The following is a 20,529-nucleotide window of genomic DNA, read 5'->3' as shown; positions in this document are numbered from 1 at the left end:
CAAAAGCATGAAGTGCATAAAACACACACAGAGACAGAGAGGATGCACAGAGACTCCGAGAGAGACAGAGACACAGACAGGCACACAGAATCAGCTTCTTGCATGTTCCCGCCAGCACCAGGTGGGAAGTGCGCCATGGCTGACGGGGCATGAGGGAGCGGAGACTGTGGAAAGGTCTGATGCCTGGTGCCAATTTGGCCCTATGAAAGATTCTCTGCCTGATCAGGATCCCAATCTGATGGGGAACGGAAAATCCTGCCTATAAACTTTTTGGTGAGTTGGCACAAGATGGCAGATAATGCGTAATATAATGTGGGGACGTGCAAAGTTATTCACGTTGATCATAAAAATAAAAAAGCAGATTTTTTAAAAAAGTGATAAGCTTGTAGTGTTGATATTCAAAGTGACGTTGGGTGTGCTTGTATAAGGAATCCAGCAAGTTAGCATGCACTTACATCAAGCAATTAGGAAGGTCAATTACATGATGGCCTTTATTGCAAGGGAATTGGATTTCAGGAATAAAAGTGTTCTTGCTACAATTGTGTAGGATTTTGGCGACACCACATTCCAAATTTAAGAAAGGATATACTTGAATTGGACTCGGTCCAGCAAAGGTCCACTAAATTGGTCCCTGGAAAGAGGGGATGTGTCACGCCGAGATGATGAATAAATTAATTTTATATTATCTGGAGTTTAGGAGACGAGAAGTGATTTAATTGAACTCCTCAAAAACTTTGAATGGTCTTGATAGGGTCGATGTTGAGGGATTGTGTCCGCTGGTCAGTGTATCTAAGATAAGGGGGGGGGGGGGGGGGCACAACTCCAGATAATAGGCTGATCCTTCAGGATTGACACGAGTAGAAATTACTTCCTTCATAAGTTCATGAACTGCTGGAATTCTCAACCCTAGAGAGTAGTGCACGTTCCATAGTCAAATACATTTAAGGCTGGGATAGAGACTCACTCATCGGGCCACGTGGTCTACTCTTATCCTCAAGTGCAAGATGAGAAGCTTTGACAGCATGTTTTTTTCCCTCCCAGCACTAATTGTATACTCCTAATATACAAATATCAAATCACCCTCTAGCCAGTCTGAATGAAGTACAGTGACAGATTACAGTCATAATCTATCATTGCTGTCACCATCAAGTTGCTGATAGCTAATCCAAACTATCAGCAATACTAGTTTTATAACCCAATTATTTCACAAAATACACCAACACTGATTGCACCAATGGTTCTATTTATACTAAAACATACTATCCCATTAAATATAGCTAAATTGTGAAATTTAACTGGTTTTTCCAAATACACAAAATTACACAAATTCAGACAAAAGCACCAAGCAATGCAATATTCAGCATTTATCTTACTTTGTGTGCCATTTAAACATCCTACAAGTGTAGACTGGCAACCAGGTGAAGGGTTTTCAGATCCATCCACAGCGTATTTGTGACATTGGAATGTAAGTGCCCCATCTATAGCTGGGCATTCACTGCCCATTGCAGCAGCAAAACTGAATGCGTTTGGTCTCCTTAGTCCTGTCTGAGCTGAAAAATCATGTTTAATAGTGACTTCAGCAACTGGAGCATTAATATTGAAGCGGCTGCCTACATCTTTGAATACTGTACTGTTATTGGCTGCATTTAATGCATTGTAGTTCATTTTAGAAAAGTTGTGCACTTTCCAGGATTGTAAATTCCATGTTTGTTGATCCGGACCATGAACTGATCTTTGATTAACAGCATTGATGGACTCTCCTTTGAGCAATTTTTTATTTTTTGAACTAGTCCAAGGTTCTTTACTGGATTCAGTCAAAGTCCATGCAGAGCTACACCGAGAAGTTGAGTTAGAAATTTGTTGTCCACTTTCCAAATAAAGATTCAACATGGATTCTGCTTTTGGTCTACTTTTCGCAAAGTATTGCATGTTCTGACTACGTTCATTATCATTTTGATGTCTTGCTTCATTTAGGTCAGCATGGCACGGCGGTTTGCGTAGTATGTCTCCACTTGAAAGATTCACAATATTTCCCACGGAGTAGCATTTAGACTTAATAGAATTGTGCTGTACATGATCGTTATTTAAATTTGTCAGATTCTCACAGCTGCCTCCCATTAGTTGTGCTTGGTTATCATCTTTTCTGTAACTTTTTGAACACTGGTTTAATCGTCTAGCACATCCTTTTGGAAGGTTGTGCTCATTTCGATTTAGTTTTTGCCCAGATGTACATTGTAATTCTTCCTGTTGTTTTTCTGGTACGAACAAAGGGTTGCACTGTTCCGAAATGTCTTTGCGAATTAAGCTGAGTAACAGGCACTCTGTTGATTTGAAAGAATTTATATGACTATTCAAATGCTGTGATTTTGCTGGCTGTGGACAACTGGGTTCATCCAAATTCTTGCGCTTTCCTTGCTGTCTGTTTGAGACCATGATGTAACCACATAAAACTGACAGAAAACCAAAACAGATTTAGGTAGACAGAGTGCAAATAAATAGTAAACATTAGCAATGAGCTCAGCAAGAACATAACACAAGACACATTACAAAATGTGTTAATAACATAGAAAGCACAAAGCAGACTGAAAAATACATACAGCAACAATTACAAAAGGGTATAATTTATTTGTACTTAACTACCCCTTCTCAAAAGTTAAGTAAAGTCGCCATAGTCCCAGATGACCATAGGATGCTTTTCCCATTGAGCGGGAATAACTGACTGGTGGTGATCACACCTCGGGTGAGGGGCAAGGATGAGAAGGCGGGACCTTCAAGAATAACCTCAGCCAGTATGGGAATGGAACCCATGCTATTGGCTTCGCGCTGCATTATGAACCAGCTGTCCAGCCAACGGAACAAAATCAGCCCTCTTTCATTATAAGGTATTAACAGTAGCACCACACCAGGTGTTAAAATCCATTTTAACCAGTTCTGGTTATTCTTGCATTCATGTACCTACCTAATATATTCACAAAGAGTTCATAATGTTCAAATGTAAGTAGTGGCTCAGGAAGATTTAGAAAGTAATCAGCAATGGTTTTAAAAACATCTCGCTCAAAACCAGGATAACTTGGCTGAGTCAGATCATTGTTCCGGGGCCCTGAATGTAAAAAAAAGCGTTACAAGTTTTAGCAGAAATACAGAGTGACAATGATGAAGATAATCTCAAAGGACTTGTACAGAACTAAATAAAAATGCAATTTACAAATTTAATTTAAAAAATTTAAATCAATTTCAACCAAGTTTAAAACAATTTTATTACAAATTTTACAACCTTAAATGTTTCATTGATATGAGTCAGCAAATTGTGGGTTGAAGCCTCACTGTGGGATTTATGCATATAATGTATGCTGACACTCAAGTGCAGCTCTTCCATCACAAGAGGCGATGCAACAGGAATGGATATGAAACTCCTACATACAAATTAATATTGGCAAACAGAAAAAAGTGAATATACAATTTACTTTCCTGTGGCATTGCTCAGATAGAAGAGTAGGTAATTCAGCCTATTGTGCCTGCTCTGCCATTCAATACGATCATAGCTGATCACCCACTTCAATGCCTTTTGTACCCCCACACCATCCACATATCCCCTGGTCATTGACAAGATTTCCAAAAACTCTGACCGAATTCCCATATCATCTATGGTAGAGAATTCCAAAGATTCACAACCCTAGAGTAAAATAATTTCTCCGCGTTTCAGTCTTAAGTGGCTTCTCCCTTATTTTGAAATTTCATAATCTGGTTCTAGATTCCCTAGCCAAGGGAAACATCTTCACTGCATCTACCCTGTCTATACCTTTTAGTTTGTAAGTTTAAATTAGATCACTTCTCATTCTTTGAAACTCAAGAGAATAAAGGTCCAGTTTCCCAAATCTCTCTTCATAGGACAGATACATCACCCTGGGAGCAAGTCTGGTGAACCTTTGTTGCATTCCCTCTGTGGCAATAATATCCTTCCTCAGGCAAGGGGGTGAAAATTGCAGAGTCCTCCAGATGTGGTCTCATCAATTGAGACAAGACTACTCCTGTACTCAAGTCCTCCTGTAATAAAGGCCAACATATCATCAGCCTTCCCAACTGCCTGCAATATCTGCATAGAAAACCATCAGTAACTTATTTATGGAGATATCCATGTATCTTTGTACTTTCACACATTCTAATCTCCCACCATTTAAGAAATATGTTGCACATCTGTTCTTCCTACCTTCGGTTTTGGGTAATAAACAAACTGACCTCCATAATAACTGAGGTGTTTAGCTCATGTAGGATTATGCACTAGATCTATAGTGACTCATAAATCAATTCAATTTTATTTTCATATAGTCCTGGATGTTCATATCTTGGGATTGAATTTTGCATATCTGTGGAAATGTGAATGACTGCTATATTTCAAACGGATTACTTCAATCGTGCAGTTAATTTTAATTCTTATCATTCTTAATGTTGAGAATGCACAGCAAGATGATGTGTAAGGATGGCCAAATGGAGTTTGTTTATTAAATTCTATGATTTTATGAGTTAAGAGTATTGGGGCCATCAGTAAAGCAATCCATCTCTGTGCAAACATCATGATGCGTCACCCTATTTGCACCATGTTGCCAACCTGGGCACAGTGATGTTTAGAAATTTGGTCAAAAGGGTAGGATGGGGTCAGTCCATTCTCCACCAACTCCAAACCCTACCAGAGGAAAAAAAACTTTGTCTTCTCATATCCTTTTTCTCCCCCAAGCACTCCATTCCTTCCGCTCACCACCCCTCCCTCCTACACTTTCTACCTCCCATTTGGTCCACAGACCATTTGCCCTTCCACACATGTCCCCTTATTTGAGGAAAGATGTTTTGGCATTGTTTAGCACAGGGCTAAATCGCTGGCTTTGAAAGCAGACCAAGGCGGGACAGCAGCACGGTTCGATTCCCGTAACAGCCTCCCCGAACAGGTGCCGGAATGTGGCGACTAGGGGCTTTTCACAGTAACTTCATTGAAGCCTACACGTGACAATAAGCGATTTTCATTTTTTTTTTCATTGGAGGCAGTTCAGGGGAGGTTCATTAGGTCGATTTCAGAGGTGAGGGGTTTGTTGTATGAAGAGAGATTAAAGAGTTTAGGCCTGTACTCTCTAGAGTTTAGAACAATGAGGGGTGATCAAATTGAGGTATACCAAGGTGACAAAAAGTTATAGATAAAGTAGACGTGGAGCAGATGCTTCCTCGTGTGGGGCATTCTAGAACGCGAGGTTCTTAGGATAGGAGGTAGCAAATTTAGAACGGAGTTGAGGAGAAACGACTTCCCCCAAGTGGTTGTGAATCTGGAATTCGCTACCCCAGAGTGCAGCGGATGCTGGGACAGTGAGGAGGTAGACAGATGTTTAATTGGTGATGGGTTTAAGGGTTATGAGAACAGTTAGGACAGTGGGGTTAAGGCCAGGATGAGATCAGCCATGATCGAATGGCAGAGCAGACTCAATGGGCCAAATGGCCTAATTCTGCTCCTATATCTTATGAATTTATGGTGCCACTGCCATACTTCACGCTCAAACTTCTTGACACATCCTTTCCTTTCTATTGTGCCCTTCTATGCCTCTACCCCAAATATCTCTGCACCTATGTTCTCACGCCCCGACACTCCAAGTCCCCCACCAATATTTCCCCTTCTTCTACTGAAGATTTTCCTTGATCCATTTTCTCACTTCACATGCCCACTCCCTTTCATAATATTTTTTTCATCCTACATATTCTGTTTCTATCTTTTGCTATGCACTCCCACCCCATTCCTTCTATTTATCCTTTCCACAGTTGAACTACTTTCCCCTTTTGCCTCCATACCCGACCCTAAGCAGGTCAAAATGGAAACTACATACGTTCATGGTTGTAAAATTAATCTGTGCCAGCCTGCTTATTTAAGTCCATTTAACCCTATTTTTATTAATATATATTGATAACTTACAGTTTGCTAGACACTTCATAGCTGACAGCACCCAATGAGGCAAGTCCTCTGCAAAAGAAGAAAAATATTTGAGGAAGAAATTCTAGCTACATATTAAAAAAAAATGTTGACACTTAAAAGAAAATACAGGTTATAGCGAATAAGCACCCCAGGAAAACTACTTCCCAGCAATCAACTTTCGCCCACCATGGTTCAGAATATTAAAATGACCAAATTTAATTTTAATAATTTACAAAATTGGTTTTCCTATCCCCATCTCATGTGGAAACCAAGTAAAGGTATACTACCAGATTTCTGTTTATATACTCTCTTACGATCATTAGGTTGATTCCAGAGATGACCAGACCCCCAAGGTTTTGGCAAGATCATGTTAGGGACCAACAATGCTTTGTTTAAAGTTGATAAATTTTTAGATTGAAGACAAGATTCTATGGGATTTGAACAAACAAAAATACATTTTACTGTACAAGGTCAGATAGGTTAACAGGAGATGCATGTGATTAGCAGGCAAACTGTGGTTGAATACGTTATACTGCTCAATAAATGGCAATACATTCAGGACAGGAAGTCCATGGAATTATTTTTTCAATAATGTATTTAAAAACTGGTTACAGCAAATAAACACCCCAGGAAACATACTTCCCAGCAATCAACTATATCGCCTGTAAGATTTTTTCCCTTTTTCACCCCCATCCCCCCTGCGACAAACAGCTCCTCAAACATGGTCACAAACATCCCCCACCTTTTCCCAAACCCTCCTGCAGAGCCCCTTAACTCATCCTTTTATCTTCTCCAACCGCAGGAACTCACAAGGTCACCCAACACCCCTGGTGGTAATGTTGACCGCCACTCCAGTAAAATTCACCGCTGTACAATCAGAGAGGCAAAGGCCACGACATCAGCCTTCCTCCGCTCCATGAGCTCCGGCTTCTCTGAAACCCCAAATATCACCACCAATGGGTCCGGGTCCACCTCCTCCTCCACTATTCTGGCTAAGACCTCGAATACTCCCGCCCAGAACCTACCCAATTTTTCGCAACTCCAAAACATGTGTCTGATTTGCTGGCCCTCCCACAGCTCTAACACTCATCTGCTACCCCCTGAATGAACCCACTCGTTCTCACCCGAGTCATATGCACCCTGTGCACCAACTTAAACTGTATCAGGCTCATCCTTGCACAAGAGGTGGTCCCATTTTCCCAATGCAGTGCCTCCCTCCATACTCCCCAATTGATCTCCCCTCCCAACACCGCTTCCCATTTCTCCTGGATCGTCACCATCCGCTCACCTCCTTGCTCCCCCAGCGATTATGGAGTCCATGGATTTCCGTCATGGTTTCCCGGACATCAGTGAACAATGAGTCAACCAATTTCACAAACTGTCCCTTGCATGGGAGATTCCAGTCTTCGCTTTTGAAGATCGCGCTTTGAAATTCTCTCCACAAGTTTCTCCCACTTGGACTGCATCAACAACAGGGTACCCTGCATGGTTTCAATCTTATCTTCCTGTATTATGTTCCCCTGGATTCCCAAATATGCACTCGGGCACCAAACCACAAGCACAATTTCAATTGCCGAGCAGAATATTACCACTTAAAAAGGGCATGCTGTCATTTGTCTGGGGCACAACTTCAGCGGTGGGTGCCCCAGTCTCACATCCTCGGCACAAATAACTTCTACTGCTGAATCGTGCATGTGCTACCTGCTCCCATTCTGGGCATTCATGCATGGAAACTCAGAACTTGTGGTTCCTCATCTCCAAGGTAACTTTAAAAAAAAAATGTTTTTATTGAAAACCTAATATAATATAAAGCAGATGCCTCAAGTTATGATGCAAAAAGAACACAATCAATCAAGAACACACCCAATCTTAACCCCCACCAACAATAAACTAAAACCCCTTTAACTACTAATGGCGACTAACTCTTTGAAAAAAAAAAATAATGGCTGCCATCTTTGGTAGAACCCTTTTACCAACCCCCTAATGGTGCACTTGACCTTCTCCAAATATCGCAAGAGGTCACCCAACCAGGCCTAGGCACTGGACGGAGTAGGAGACCTCCACCCAAGCAGAACTTGTCTCTGGGCTATTGATGAGGAAAAGGCAAAGACATCCGCCTTCACCTCCGTCTGCAGCACCTGCAAGTCCAACATCCCGAAAATGGCCACCAGGGGACATGGATCCAAATCAACAATTATTATCTCTTGATATAGTGTCGAAGAAAGAGGCACAAAAGCGTACCAATTTGGGACAGGACCAGAACATGGTATGGTTAGCCAGCCCCTGAGAGCAACACTACGCTCATCCTCCACCCTGAAGAAGAATCCACTCATTCTTGCTTTAGTCAAATGCTCCCTGTGCATCACTTTGAATTCTATGAGACTTAGCAGAGCACAAGATATGGAATTGACTGTGAAACACCTCATTACATACCTCATCTTCCAGAATGGGACCCAACTCGCCCTCGCCTCCAGAATGGGAACCAACTCACCCTCCTATTTTACCCTCAGCTCACTCAACGGAGCCGACTCCACACAGAGATATGGCCATATATGCCCAAAATAGTCCCCTCACAAGACACAACCAAAAGCACAATCCTCTTCAACAGGGAAGAGAGTGGTGCCAAGGGTAAGGAGGGAAAGCCTTGTGCAAATATTGCCAATCTGAAAGTATCTGAAAAGACTGGAACCAGAAAGGCCACAAGGCAGTTACTATTGCACCAATGACAGAAACTGTGCAGGAGCTCACCTCCATTTGTCACTAGATGGAACCAGGATCACTGAACCAAAACAATATCTTGAATATTGGCTACCCAAAACAATAAATTCGGTAGAGCCAAGCTCCCAGACTGCCTATTTCTTTGGAGCAAAGCCCCACGGATCCTTGGAGTCTTACTTGCCCAAATAAAGGAAGACATTAATTTACTGACTTTGACAAAAAAGAATTTGGGGAGAAAAATGGAGAGGCATTGAAAAAGAAATGAAAAGGTGTCGGGGGTAGATTCACCATAATAGTCTGAACCCTACCCGCTAAGGAGTGTGGTGATATGCACGTGCATATCAATGTATTTAGTTAACTATCAATGTATATAGTTATTGGTATGACCTCCGACCAGCAGGTGACGATAGAGATCCACCATGTGACTTGAGAGATTCGGCAGCTGGTAGTGAGTCATGCTAGAGGACAGTCGGATTAGAATTAGCTCCAGGAGAATTCACTGAATTCATTTAGTAGTTACAGTTTGTATTATAGTTCATTAGTTATCTTTCCACATGTTGATCTTGTTAATAAATTATCTTACTAGGCAAAGAACTAGATGTTGTGTGTATCTGTACTACGGCCATAACACAGAACATAACAGATAGGTGATTATCCCACCTCCAAGTCTGACTTGACACCATCAAACAGACTAATGCAATTTTTATTTATGAAGTGAGGCCCCATTGTGGGGCATCCAGACCCCCAGATAATAGTCTTGGCAAGGCAAAAGAATAGTGTCCCCAGTTGGGCTCTCCTCCCCAGGGGTAAGCTTTCACTCTTGTCCAAATTCAACTTGTACCCAGAGAAGGAGCCAAACATCTCAAGCACAGACGGTACTGGATTCGTAATATAGAGAAGTAGGTCATCCACGTAAAGGGACACCCGATTCTTCACCCACGCCCTGATTTATCCCCTTCACTTAATATAGGACCACAGCGCTTTCAAAAGTGGTTCTATTGCCAAATCAAACAGGAGCAGAGGCAGTGGACATCCCCCTCTCATGCCCCTATTTAACAGGAAGTAACCACAGTTCAGAGCATTCGTATGAACACTACAGTGGAGGCCCTATGCAGTAGTCGAATCCGAAGATAAACCTGTGCCCAAATCTGAACCTCCCATGAATCTCAGATATTCCCACTCTGCTATCAACTGTCTTTTCGGCATCTAGGGAGATACCTCAGTTCGGGCGGGGGAGCGAGGGGGGGGTTGGAGGACAACATTCAACAGGCGACATGTATTGGCCAGCAATTATTGACACTTAATGAAGCCTGTCTGATTCTCCAAGATCGCCTCTGGGTGGCAGGGCACCAGCCATAACACCAGCACTTGACAAGTAACTTAGCATCCGCATTCAAGAGTGGGATAGGTCGATGCAACCCACATTCTGTTGGGTCTTTTGTCTTTGTTGAAAATCAAGGAAATAGAGACCTTTGCAAAGGTAGAGGGCAACAAATCCAGGGACAAGGAAGCAGAGATAAGGAATCATTAAACATATCCAGGATTAAAAAAAGGTACCAACTGCTCCGCAAACATCTTATAAAGTTCAATGGGGAAGTCATCCAGGCCAGGAGCTTTACCAGTCTGCAACAATCCAATGCATTTCATGGTTCCTCTAGGCCCAACGGGGATTCCAACTCCTTGCTCCTCTTCCCCCACCACAGCTGGGATGGATAGGCTGTCCAAAATGTCAGTCTCCCTCAGCCAGAGGCTCCAAACTATAGAGACCACAACAGAACAATTCAAAACCGCATTGACCTGAGGGACGGAAACCAGGCTGCCGCTCGGATTACATAATTGTACTGGTGAGCCAAGAGGAGAGTGGCCTTCTCCCTGTATTCTGAAAACAAACCCCTCGAGCGTCGCAGCTGGCCCACTGCTCTCTGTTGACAATAGCTCGAATTGAGTCTGCAGCTTTTTCCAACAACTCCGGGGTTGGTGCAAGTGAGTACTGCTGGTCCACGTCAAGAATGGCGTCCACCAGTTTCTGCCCCCCCCAGGACCCCCCTACCCCCCCAGGATTTCCCCTAGTGTAGAAGGAGAGACTGACTCACTTTTCTTAAATTTTACACATTCCCCTATGTCAGTGCGCATGCATTCACATTGTTCGCTAATAACATCATGTCCAACCACCATGGCGGACGCTAGAATGGACCTGACTCTAGCACCAAATCAACACATTGCAGGACACAATCCAAAATCACAAATTACTGAGTAACCAACCGCCACCACAGAAGGGAGGAGACCTATCCATCACAAGAAAAGATCCGCGAATACACCTGATGCATGTGAGAAAAATGAAAAATCTTTATCACCTTGGAGCAAAAAGCGGCAAGGATATCTCTCTCCTCTTCCCCATCTGTTCTGTGAAACACAACAAAGGTCTGGCCACCCCTGATGCGAGTCAGGGACTTGGACCAATCAAGACGAGGGTTTGGAACACAATTTAAGTCCCCACCCAAAATAAGCTGATGCGAATTCAAATTTTGGATCATCCTAGTTTGGAACATAGACATTAGCAGAAGAACTGGAATGCCCGCCAGAGAGCCATTGACAATAATATGTCTGCCATTAAGAGTTGGACAAGATCTTTGCGGCAGAAAACGGAAACCGTTCATTAATTAATATTGCTGCACTCTGGGCCCTGCCATCGAGGCCCGAATGAAAGACTTATCCCAACCCCCCCCCACCCGCCGTCTTATCTGGTCTCTGAACCACAAATGAGTTTCCTGCAAAAACACCACATTGGAATTTAAACTGTTACGGTGAGCAAATACTCATGACCTTTCTACTGGGCTATTCATCCCCTGGCGTTCCAGATAACCAAATTAATCTCCCCCCCCCCCCCCCCCCCCCCAATCCAGAGTCAGCCATTTCCACCAAGAGAGATTGCCCAACAGATACATAACAGGTACAGCAACCAAGCCCACCCAAGATGGCCACAAAACCAAATCACCAGACTATGACTAACCAAAGAAAAATCTGCAGGCACTGTGAGCAAACTATTCCCACAACCTCTATCTTTGCCCTCTGACACTACCACACGCAGATACACAAACAAATAGAAGCAAGACAAAGCAAACTAAAACAAACCTTACTTCTAACAAACCTAAACAAAACAAGAAAGCTCATTATCCAAAACACTACTATACTGAGTTGCACGAGGGGCGACACGACCGTTAGCATTGCTGCCTCAGGATACTGAGGACCAAGGTTCAAACCCGGCCCTGGGTCACTGTCCGTGTGGAGTTTGCACATTCTCCCTATGTCTGCGTCGGTCTCACCAACCCCCCCTCCCCCCCAGCCAATTAATTGGTCACCAACCAACCAAATAGAGCCGCACCCATCTCTCAGGTGCCACAAGGTCTGAGTTTTGTTGTCAAGAACTAGCACCATATACTCTGTTGCAACTTATTGAATTCCTCATTCTCTCTGCTGCTTGACTTAAGATACATGTCAATTAAAATGATAATGGCTAAAAAAAAAGGAGAAATAAGGAAAGGCCCTTACATCATGGAATGCTCCACCTTCCATTAGAAAATCTCACATGGAAACATGAAAAGTCTCACCTGTTTTGTCTTGTAGTATTACAACTCCGTGTTTACTGACATTACGTACATTGTATAAAATATGCTGAGGGATGACTTTGGAGAAATCCAGGACATCATCTAATGAAGCTAAGCCTAAGATTTTCTGCAGGCTGGAAAAAAACACAATACAATACAGAATAATGGATATTGGGGAACTATTATAAGTCAATTTGCTGTTGAAGTACAAGAATAGGCTATAATTAGTTTATGTTCTCCCACTATATAAAAACATTTATGGACTTTTCTTACTTCAGAATAATAACTTGAAAAAGGAAAACAGAGGACTATAGACTTTATCATAGAATTTACAGTGCAGAAGGAGGCCATTCAGCCCATCGAGTCTGCACCGGCTTTGGAAAGAGCACCCTACCCAAGGTTAACATCTCCACCCTATCCCCATAACCCAGCAACCCCACCCAACACTAAGGGCAATTTTGGACACTAAGGGCAATTTATCATGGCCAATCCACCTAACCTGCACATCATTGGACTGTGGGAGGAAACCGGAGCACCCGGAGGAATCCCACGCACACACGGGGAGGATGTGCAGACTCAGCACAGGCAGTGACCCAAGCCGGAATCAAACCTGGGATCCTGGAGCGGTGAAGCAATTGTGCTATCCACAATGCTACCGTGCTGCCCACTTGAATAGGATTTGTCTGTGGGTAGTTATTTAAAAATGCTTAGAAGCAGGGGACACAAAGCTTCAGGGTGTAAAGTTTGAAAGTATATGATCACTCAATAGTTGGTTGGCAGCAAATCTGTAAAGGACATGAAGAATGAGCAGTGAGGAACAGAGGACAATCACTTAAAAATTTTTTAAAAAAGTATCCAATTATTTATTTTCCAATTAAGGGCAATTTAGCATGACCAATCCACCTAACCTGTGCATCTTTGGTTTGTTGGGGTGAAACCCACGAAGACACGAGGAGAATGTACAAACTCGGGGCAGCACGGTGGCGCAGTGGGTTAGCCCTGCTGCCTCACGGCGCCGAGGTCCCAGGTTCGATCCCGGCTCTGGGTCACTGTGTGGAGTTTTCACACTCTCCCAGTGTTTGCGTGGGTTTCGCCCCCACAACCTAAAGATGTGCAGTCTAGGTGGATTGGCCACGCTAAATTGACCCTTAATTGGAAAACAAATTGGGTACTATAAATTTATTTAAAAAAAGAGAATGTGAAAACTCCACACAGACAGTAACCCAGGGCTGGGATTTGAACCTGGGTCCTCAGCGCCGTAGGCAGCAGTGTTAACCACTGTGCCAGCCTTAACAGAGGACAATCATGCATATTTAAACTTTAAAATAAATTGGATCAGTAAGAAATAAATACATTATACTTCACAAAACATCTGTGCAATGTTACCCAATAACCAACACGAATAGTCCCATTGGGAAGTTGACAGTAGATAGCTGCCTACCCCTTTGAAATGAAATGAAAACCGTTTATCGTCACAAGTAGGCTTCAAACGAAGTTACTGTGAAAAGCCCCTGGTCGCCACATTCCGGTGCCTGTTCTGGGAGGCTGATACGGGAATTGAACCGTGCTGCTGGCCTGCCTTGGTATGCTTTAAAAGCCAGCAATTTAGCCCTGTGCTACCTTGTCGTAAGCAGTCATTGTAAACTCCTATGTTACATTACTCACTGGTTAAGCACAATTTCTCTCCAAACTTCTTCAATGTCAGTTTGCGTAACCTGTCTGACATGTAGCGTCTGTTCTTCAGAAATGACACCTGGCACCTCTTTATCTGCTTCTTCTGCATTCACCTTGTAAAAATTAGACAAATTTATGAAATAAAAACTAATTTATAACTCCACCAAAATTTAAGAACCGGTTGAAAGAAAGTTAGCAATGTAGAAATAAAGGCCAGTGATTGATTTCCGATGGTGGCATGACGGGGAGATCGATCCAACCAGGATCTGTGTTAAGACCTTTTTGCCTGATTTTTCAGGAGACATTTGCAGAAAAGCATTCTGGGGTTGATAATACAGTGTTCCAGCACTATGATACAGCGTTCCCGCACTGAACATGTGCCAAAAAGGAAAAGGAAGCAGAAAACCCACAGATGGTATTTCTTTGGCAGACTTGGAATCTTTGTGCAGTTCCCCAGCAGAGAAAATGGCGGCGGCAGCACTGTCGACAATGGTCGCCCCAATACCAACAGGCGTGGGGATAAGCTGCAGCCGTTGGAACTGGTTTTGTCAGGTTTGATGGGCTCACTGTCTGGGTTTGGGGGTGGGGGGGGGGGAAGGCGGCTTGGATTTGGTTTCAGTTTGTACATCTGCGCAGGGATAGGTGTGTGGGGGGGGGGGGGGTGGAAAGAGAGGTTAGTTTGTTGATGGAGGTGGTAGGACTTTCTTAATTTTACGTGTATGTGTGGGGGGTGGGGTGGGGGGGGGTGTGTGTGTGTGATGGTGACCCGTGGAGATTTCTGCACCCAAACAATGAGTTCTCTCTCTCTCTCCCCCCCCCCCCCTCTCCCCCCACCACACACACACACACACACACAATGTGCATATGGGTCGATTCTAGGATTTCTCTATTTTTACTGGGTAGATCCCTGCACCCATCGGTTAAAAGGGTGGAATCTACTAGCAGAGAAGGGGTTTTGTGAGCATGTGTCTGTGACCATCAAGAAATATGTTAGGTTTAACAGGAACGATTTGGTCTCTCCACATTGTGAGAGGCCCTTAAGCCAGCTGTATAGGGAAGGTAATCTCCTATAAGGCACATTTAGATAGGATGGTGAGGGCGGAATATCAGTGTGATGGTCGGTACGATCTTCGGAGACAGATAGGACCCTACTCCGGAGTTGCTGATAACTAGGAAGGAGCTAAAAATACAGTTTGATCTGGGGTCCACTGGGAAGATGGTCGTCCAGCTACGGCGCTCGATGGGCTTGGTTTATGAGTACAGGGAGAAGGTAGGCCATCTTTTGGCTCACCAGCTGAATCGGCGGAGGCTTCCCGGAGATCATACGGATTAGGGAGTTCGGTAAAAACTTGATCTCTGTTGAGGGAGGTTGTAGAAGTCAGGTATTTTAAATACACTTAATATAGGTAAGAAGACTGTTTAAGACAGAAATATAAATTCCCAGTTTTAAAATGAAAGAACCATACAATTTCCAAACTCAGTCATGAGTTTGCAAAACACAGAAGTCTGATAAAAACATCACATTTTTCCAAGGGCAAGGGCGGAATCCATAGCAACAAGGGATAAGGATGAAGTATTGTACGGTTCTCACGCCGCTCGAGATTAGGTTGAATCATATCCCATAAATTATACAAGCTAAAAAAATATCTTGAACTATATTGCCTTGTTTTTAATAAATGGACAGTTAAAACATCGACTCAAATATAATATATATATGTATATATTTGATTCCAACATTCTCAGTGAAACAATCTTATAAAAGACAGTTTGAGTTGTATGTTCTGAAATATGCCTAGCCTAGCAAGATGAGATAACATGAGGTCTCCATGGTGGCAATAGGTAGGTCAGCATTAGACCAGTTTTTGCTGGTTTTGATAAAGCACAATATCCCATGAGAAACATACCAATAAGCAACAATTAGAAGTGGCGTTGCATTGTCATGATGGACGGCTTTTTATCAAATCAAATGTGTTTTGAATATAGCTTAAACCAATTAGGATTATATTGGGGTGTGATCGGATCGCTTAAGACAGATATCAAAGAGTATATCCATGGATGATTTGACCACCATTTTTAGTGAGGCGTGAGGCGTGAAGAGACAGGAGACTAGAGACAGAAGACTAGAGGCAAGAAGGCAGACAAGTCAGAGAGGCAAGAAGACAGACAAGTCAGAGAGACAAAGAGAACAAGACAGAAAGAGAGAGAGAGAGAATTAGAAAAGAGTTCTGTATTCCTATTTCATTTTCATACTTTAACTTCAGCCTGACTTTTAAAGTTGTGTTCAGGCTATTGTCTCAGAAGATAATTCCTGTGATTCTTTGAAGAAAATCAAATTGTCTACAAACTACCTTTTAAATCATTTTCAAGTTGTAACCAATGAACTTCAATAAAACAATTCTTATTTGCACCTGACAAGTTTTTAACTTGAATTTCTACTGAGTTTCAGCAATGTCTCACCAACAACCGGCAACCGTAAATTAAACAAAACTGGAATCAGATCCTAAAGTGATACTTCACAGAGGTCAATGAGGCATTCAAGGTTTGTTTTGTTATAGAGAGAATTCCATATGTAAGAGTCCCTGTGGACATGCGTGCACCTGTGCCCGCACCAACACAGGATGCCCCATTATGCTCCCATTAATCTTTATACGAGGCTTGTGGGACGGTTGCTGCCATTAATAGTAGTGTTCAGTGAATCTTTGGCTCAGGGTTCATTGCCCGACACACTTTCACAAGCCTCTATCTCCGTCACCTTGAAAAAGAATAAGGACCCCACAGAATGTGGGCCATATATACCCATCTCTCTTCACGGATGCCAAGCGACTGGCCACGGTGCTGGTGCTGCGATTGAAAGCCTGTATCACAGAGCAATTGCAGAAGACCAGACCGGCTTTGTTAAGGGACAGCAGTTATCGCTAATATACCGTCTGTGCTGAATGTGATCCTCTCCCCCTCTTAAAGTCCCCGAACTGGAGGTGACTATATCGATGGATGCTGAGAAAGCAGGGTGGAGTGGGAGTATCTTTTTAAGGTGCTTGGGAGATCTGGCTTTGGGCAGATGTTCATCTCATGGGTGCGGCTACTGTATAGACCACCTACGGCCTGTGTGCGCACTAATACGACCAGTTTGGGGTATTTCCTAGTGAACAGGGTATGAGGCAGGTGGTGCCCATTGTCGCCACTCCTTTTTGCGCTAGTGATAGAACCGTTGGCCGTAGCACAGAGGTCTTCAGGTAAATCTTGGTGGGGAGTGGGAGCACATGGGTCTTTATAAGCTGATGACTTGCTCTCATATGTTACGCATTCAGTCACCTCTATTGCCAGAGATAGCTTCTGAGTGCCCAAGTGGCCCATTCATAGATTAAACTAAACAAGTTTGGAGAGTAGGGAGAGGTCTGACTTACAGAAGTGGTATAACCTCCCGCTTTCCTTGGCGGGCATAGTCCAGATTGTTAGGGTGATCATTTTGTAGCCATCTGGGATGGCCACTTCCAGAATACAAAATGGATGATTGCAATGACTGTAGGGAAATATGGACAATGTCAGGAAAGCAAGCAGGCACAGAGCCTGGATGTGTATTGAGAAGGCAACTCCCAGACGAGACTGAAACTGTAAGGCAATTAGCATATTGATGGCCCATCTCCGGGAACAAAGGAATGACACTCAAGTAACCGACACTATTGCAGACACCCCAGCGCGCTAAGGCCCTTTGGGTAGAAGAAGAAGCCCCCGAGACAGAATCACTCTCTTGGACTCGGCTCTCAAAGCGGAGAGACCCGTCCACCAGCTGCACCAGAAGCAAGTAAGTCCAAGGTCAACGCTCGCTATCAGACGAACGACCTTAGCTGTTCTCCTGTCACCTCTTCGAACCCAACAGCCTCAGATCCGAACAACGGCCATTGTTCCTCTGACTGAGTGGGCACACGAAGTTAAGTATAGGTGTTAGCGTTAGAGATAGTTTAGTTTGTAGTATTTTGTGCACGAGTAGATATTACTGTGTGTGTAAATAAATAGCATTGACTTTGAACTGGTGCATTGGTTTTTTGATCAGTATTCGGGTTTGAACCGTGTGGCGGTATCAAAAGATACCTGGCCACACTAGAGCAAACATAATTAGGATCAAGGCAGGCGACCACATTGACTGCCATATTTATAACCAGATAAATATAGCAACAATTCTACCAAGGTTTTTATTACAGTTTCAATGTCTTCCTATGCCAAGGGTAACATGTTCTTGCCTTTTATTTGGGCTGGTAAGTCAGAATTTGTGGGGATCAGCAGTCAGGGGGAAGAGGCTGGTGTAACCCAATTTGCTTACTTATTATGGAGGCAAGTTCGTGTCGGGGCTCAGGTTTATGGTGTTTCGTAACAGCTTCACACACGTTCTCCCCAGTGAGCTATTCCGCAAACCCACTGATGATATCAACATTTAAGGATATGGAAGCAGCTCAGGCAGCATTATAAGATGAGTACCATGTCATTGTTGGCCCCTCTGTGGAAACAGTTTTGTCTGTGCCGTTGAGTCTGGGTGCAACGTTTAAAGTTGTGGGATTTTATGTGATTTTGTCCGGAAGGTCTGTCCTACATTTCTCTTAGTGTTGCAACCCTTCCTCCTGGGGAGAATCATATTGCTGGCAGGATCTGGGGTTGCGGATTTCAAATATCTATGGACAGATTAAGTCAATGGAAGCTGTCTCGCTGGACCAGCTGAGGAAGAGGTGGGAGGGGGATTTGGGACCTATTTTGGATGAGGACATGTGGGAAGAGGACCTTTGTAGGGTGAACACCACTTCCTCCTATGCGCGGCTCAGCCTAATTCAGATTAAGGTGGTACATAGGGCTCACCTAACTAAGGTTCGGATGACTGGCTTCTTTGCAGGAGTGGAAGACAAGTGTGAGCGGTGCTCTCGTGGGCCTAACGACACCCATATGCTCTGGTTGTGTCCAAGTATGGTATGCTTTTGGGTCTACTCTTTTAGCACTATTGTCAGCAATTCTTAACACTGATCTGGAGCATTGTCCATTGATGGCTGTTTTCAGGGTTTTGGACTTGCCAGGGCTGCAGACCAGGGTGAAGGCGGATGTTCTTGCCTTTGCCTGGTTGATAGCCCGGAGGCATGTTCCGCTGGGATGGAGATCGTCCACTCGGCCGAGTGTCTCGGCCCGGTATGGTGACGTCACGGAATTGGTGGAGTACACCGTTGGGGGGTTCTACCTGAGGTGGTAGCCTTAAATCACCACCAGCTGTTATGGGAGCGGGGAGGAGGAGAGGAAAGAGATGAGAATAATTATTATTGAGGATGGGTTATTTTGGTCTTTCTTTGGGCGGCATTTAGAAGTTTGGTTGGGTGCTTTTTTCTTTCCTTTTGTATGGTATTGTACTATTTGAAATTCATTTTCTGGGCTGTTTGACGTTCATGTCGTGTTTCTTATCAATTAAAAATCCCCAGTCTATGTTCAGGTAGGTTCCAGAAACATATACATATATAGACAAAGTCAAATATGCAAGACGATACTTTGAATGCGAGCATTTGCAGGTACATACTCAAGTAACCGATACTATTGCAGACACCCCGGTGCTAGAAAGACAGAAACAAAGCAAGGCCAATGGCCACCAAAGACACGCCCAGCCATCAGGGCACCCACCACTTTATTTGTCAAGATCAATACGAGTGATCAAGATACGGCCCAATTAAATTGGGGCCAAGTTCAAGGCCCGCCCAAAAGCACGCGAAGCCCCTTTGGGTATAAGAAGCCCCTGGGAGAGAATCGCTCTCTTGGACTCGGCTCTCAAAGCGGAGAGACCCGTCCACCAGCTGCACCAGAAGCAAGTACGGTCAAGTGTTGGTTGCTGGAAGAACTCCGGCTCAGAGTTGATGATCTGGAATCTGAGCTTCAAACACTGCGGCACATCGGGAGGGGGAGAGTTACCTGGACACTTTGTTTCAGGAGGCAGTCACACCTGGGAGATTAAGTAATTCACATTCAGTAAGTGATCAGGGACTTCAGAGTGTGACTGTAAGTGAGGCAGGCAGGGGGAACCTGAGTTCAGGAGTGCAGGAGCCTCAGCCCTTGACCTTGTCCAACAGGTATGAGACTCTTGCTCCCTGTATGGATGAGGAAAAGGGCTCTGGACAGGATGAGCCAGCTGACCACGGTACCATGGTGCAGAAGGCCATTCAAGAGGGGGGAGTAAAAAGACAAGTAGTTGTTATAGGGGATTCTATAATTAGGGGGACAGATAGTATCCTATGCAAGCCGGATCGGGAGTCTCGCATGGTGTGTTGCCTGCCCGGTGCCAGGGTGCGGGACATCTCTGACCGGCTTGAAAGGATATTGGAGCGGGAGGGGGAGGATCCAGTTGTTGTGGTCCACGTTGGGACTAACAACATAGGTAAAACTAGGGTGGAGGACCTGTTCGGGGACTATCAAGCACTAGGAAGAAAATTGAAATACAGGTCCTCAAGGGTCATAATTTCCGGATTACTGCCCGAGCCACGTGCCAATTGGCATAGGGATAAGAAAATTAGGGAAGTAAACACGTGGCTAAGGGATTGGTGTGGGAAAGAGGGATTCCACTTCATG

The 20,529-nt window shown here is 43.9% G+C and overlaps 1 protein-coding gene across 2 annotated transcripts in view; it reads right to left on the bottom strand.

Annotated features, from left to right (window-relative positions):
* LOC119964652 (DEP domain-containing protein 1A-like) overlaps positions 1-20,529 on the bottom strand; it is a 50,431-nt gene that overhangs the window by 17,447 nt on the left and 12,455 nt on the right. Inside the window, exons 4-8 of one of the 2 annotated variants that reach the window (XM_038794409.1) lie at positions 13,936-14,057; positions 12,274-12,404; positions 5,948-5,995; positions 2,960-3,100; positions 1,374-2,450 (exon numbers count right to left, since the gene is read on the bottom strand). In XM_038794409.1, coding sequence (XP_038650337.1) covers positions 1,374-2,450; positions 2,960-3,100; positions 5,948-5,995; positions 12,274-12,404; positions 13,936-14,057 — 1,519 coding nt within the window. The remainder of the gene's footprint in view (positions 1-1,373; positions 2,451-2,959; positions 3,101-5,947; positions 5,996-12,273; positions 12,405-13,935; positions 14,058-20,529) is intronic. The other variant, XM_038794410.1, reaches the window with a different exon arrangement.

The sequence above is a fragment of the Scyliorhinus canicula genome, chromosome 4 (genome assembly GCF_902713615.1).
Source record: "Scyliorhinus canicula chromosome 4, sScyCan1.1, whole genome shotgun sequence".
Taxonomy (NCBI): domain Eukaryota; kingdom Metazoa; phylum Chordata; class Chondrichthyes; order Carcharhiniformes; family Scyliorhinidae; genus Scyliorhinus; species Scyliorhinus canicula.
The sequence above is the reverse complement of the archived record's forward strand: the minus strand, read 5'-3'. Positions and strand labels throughout refer to the sequence as shown.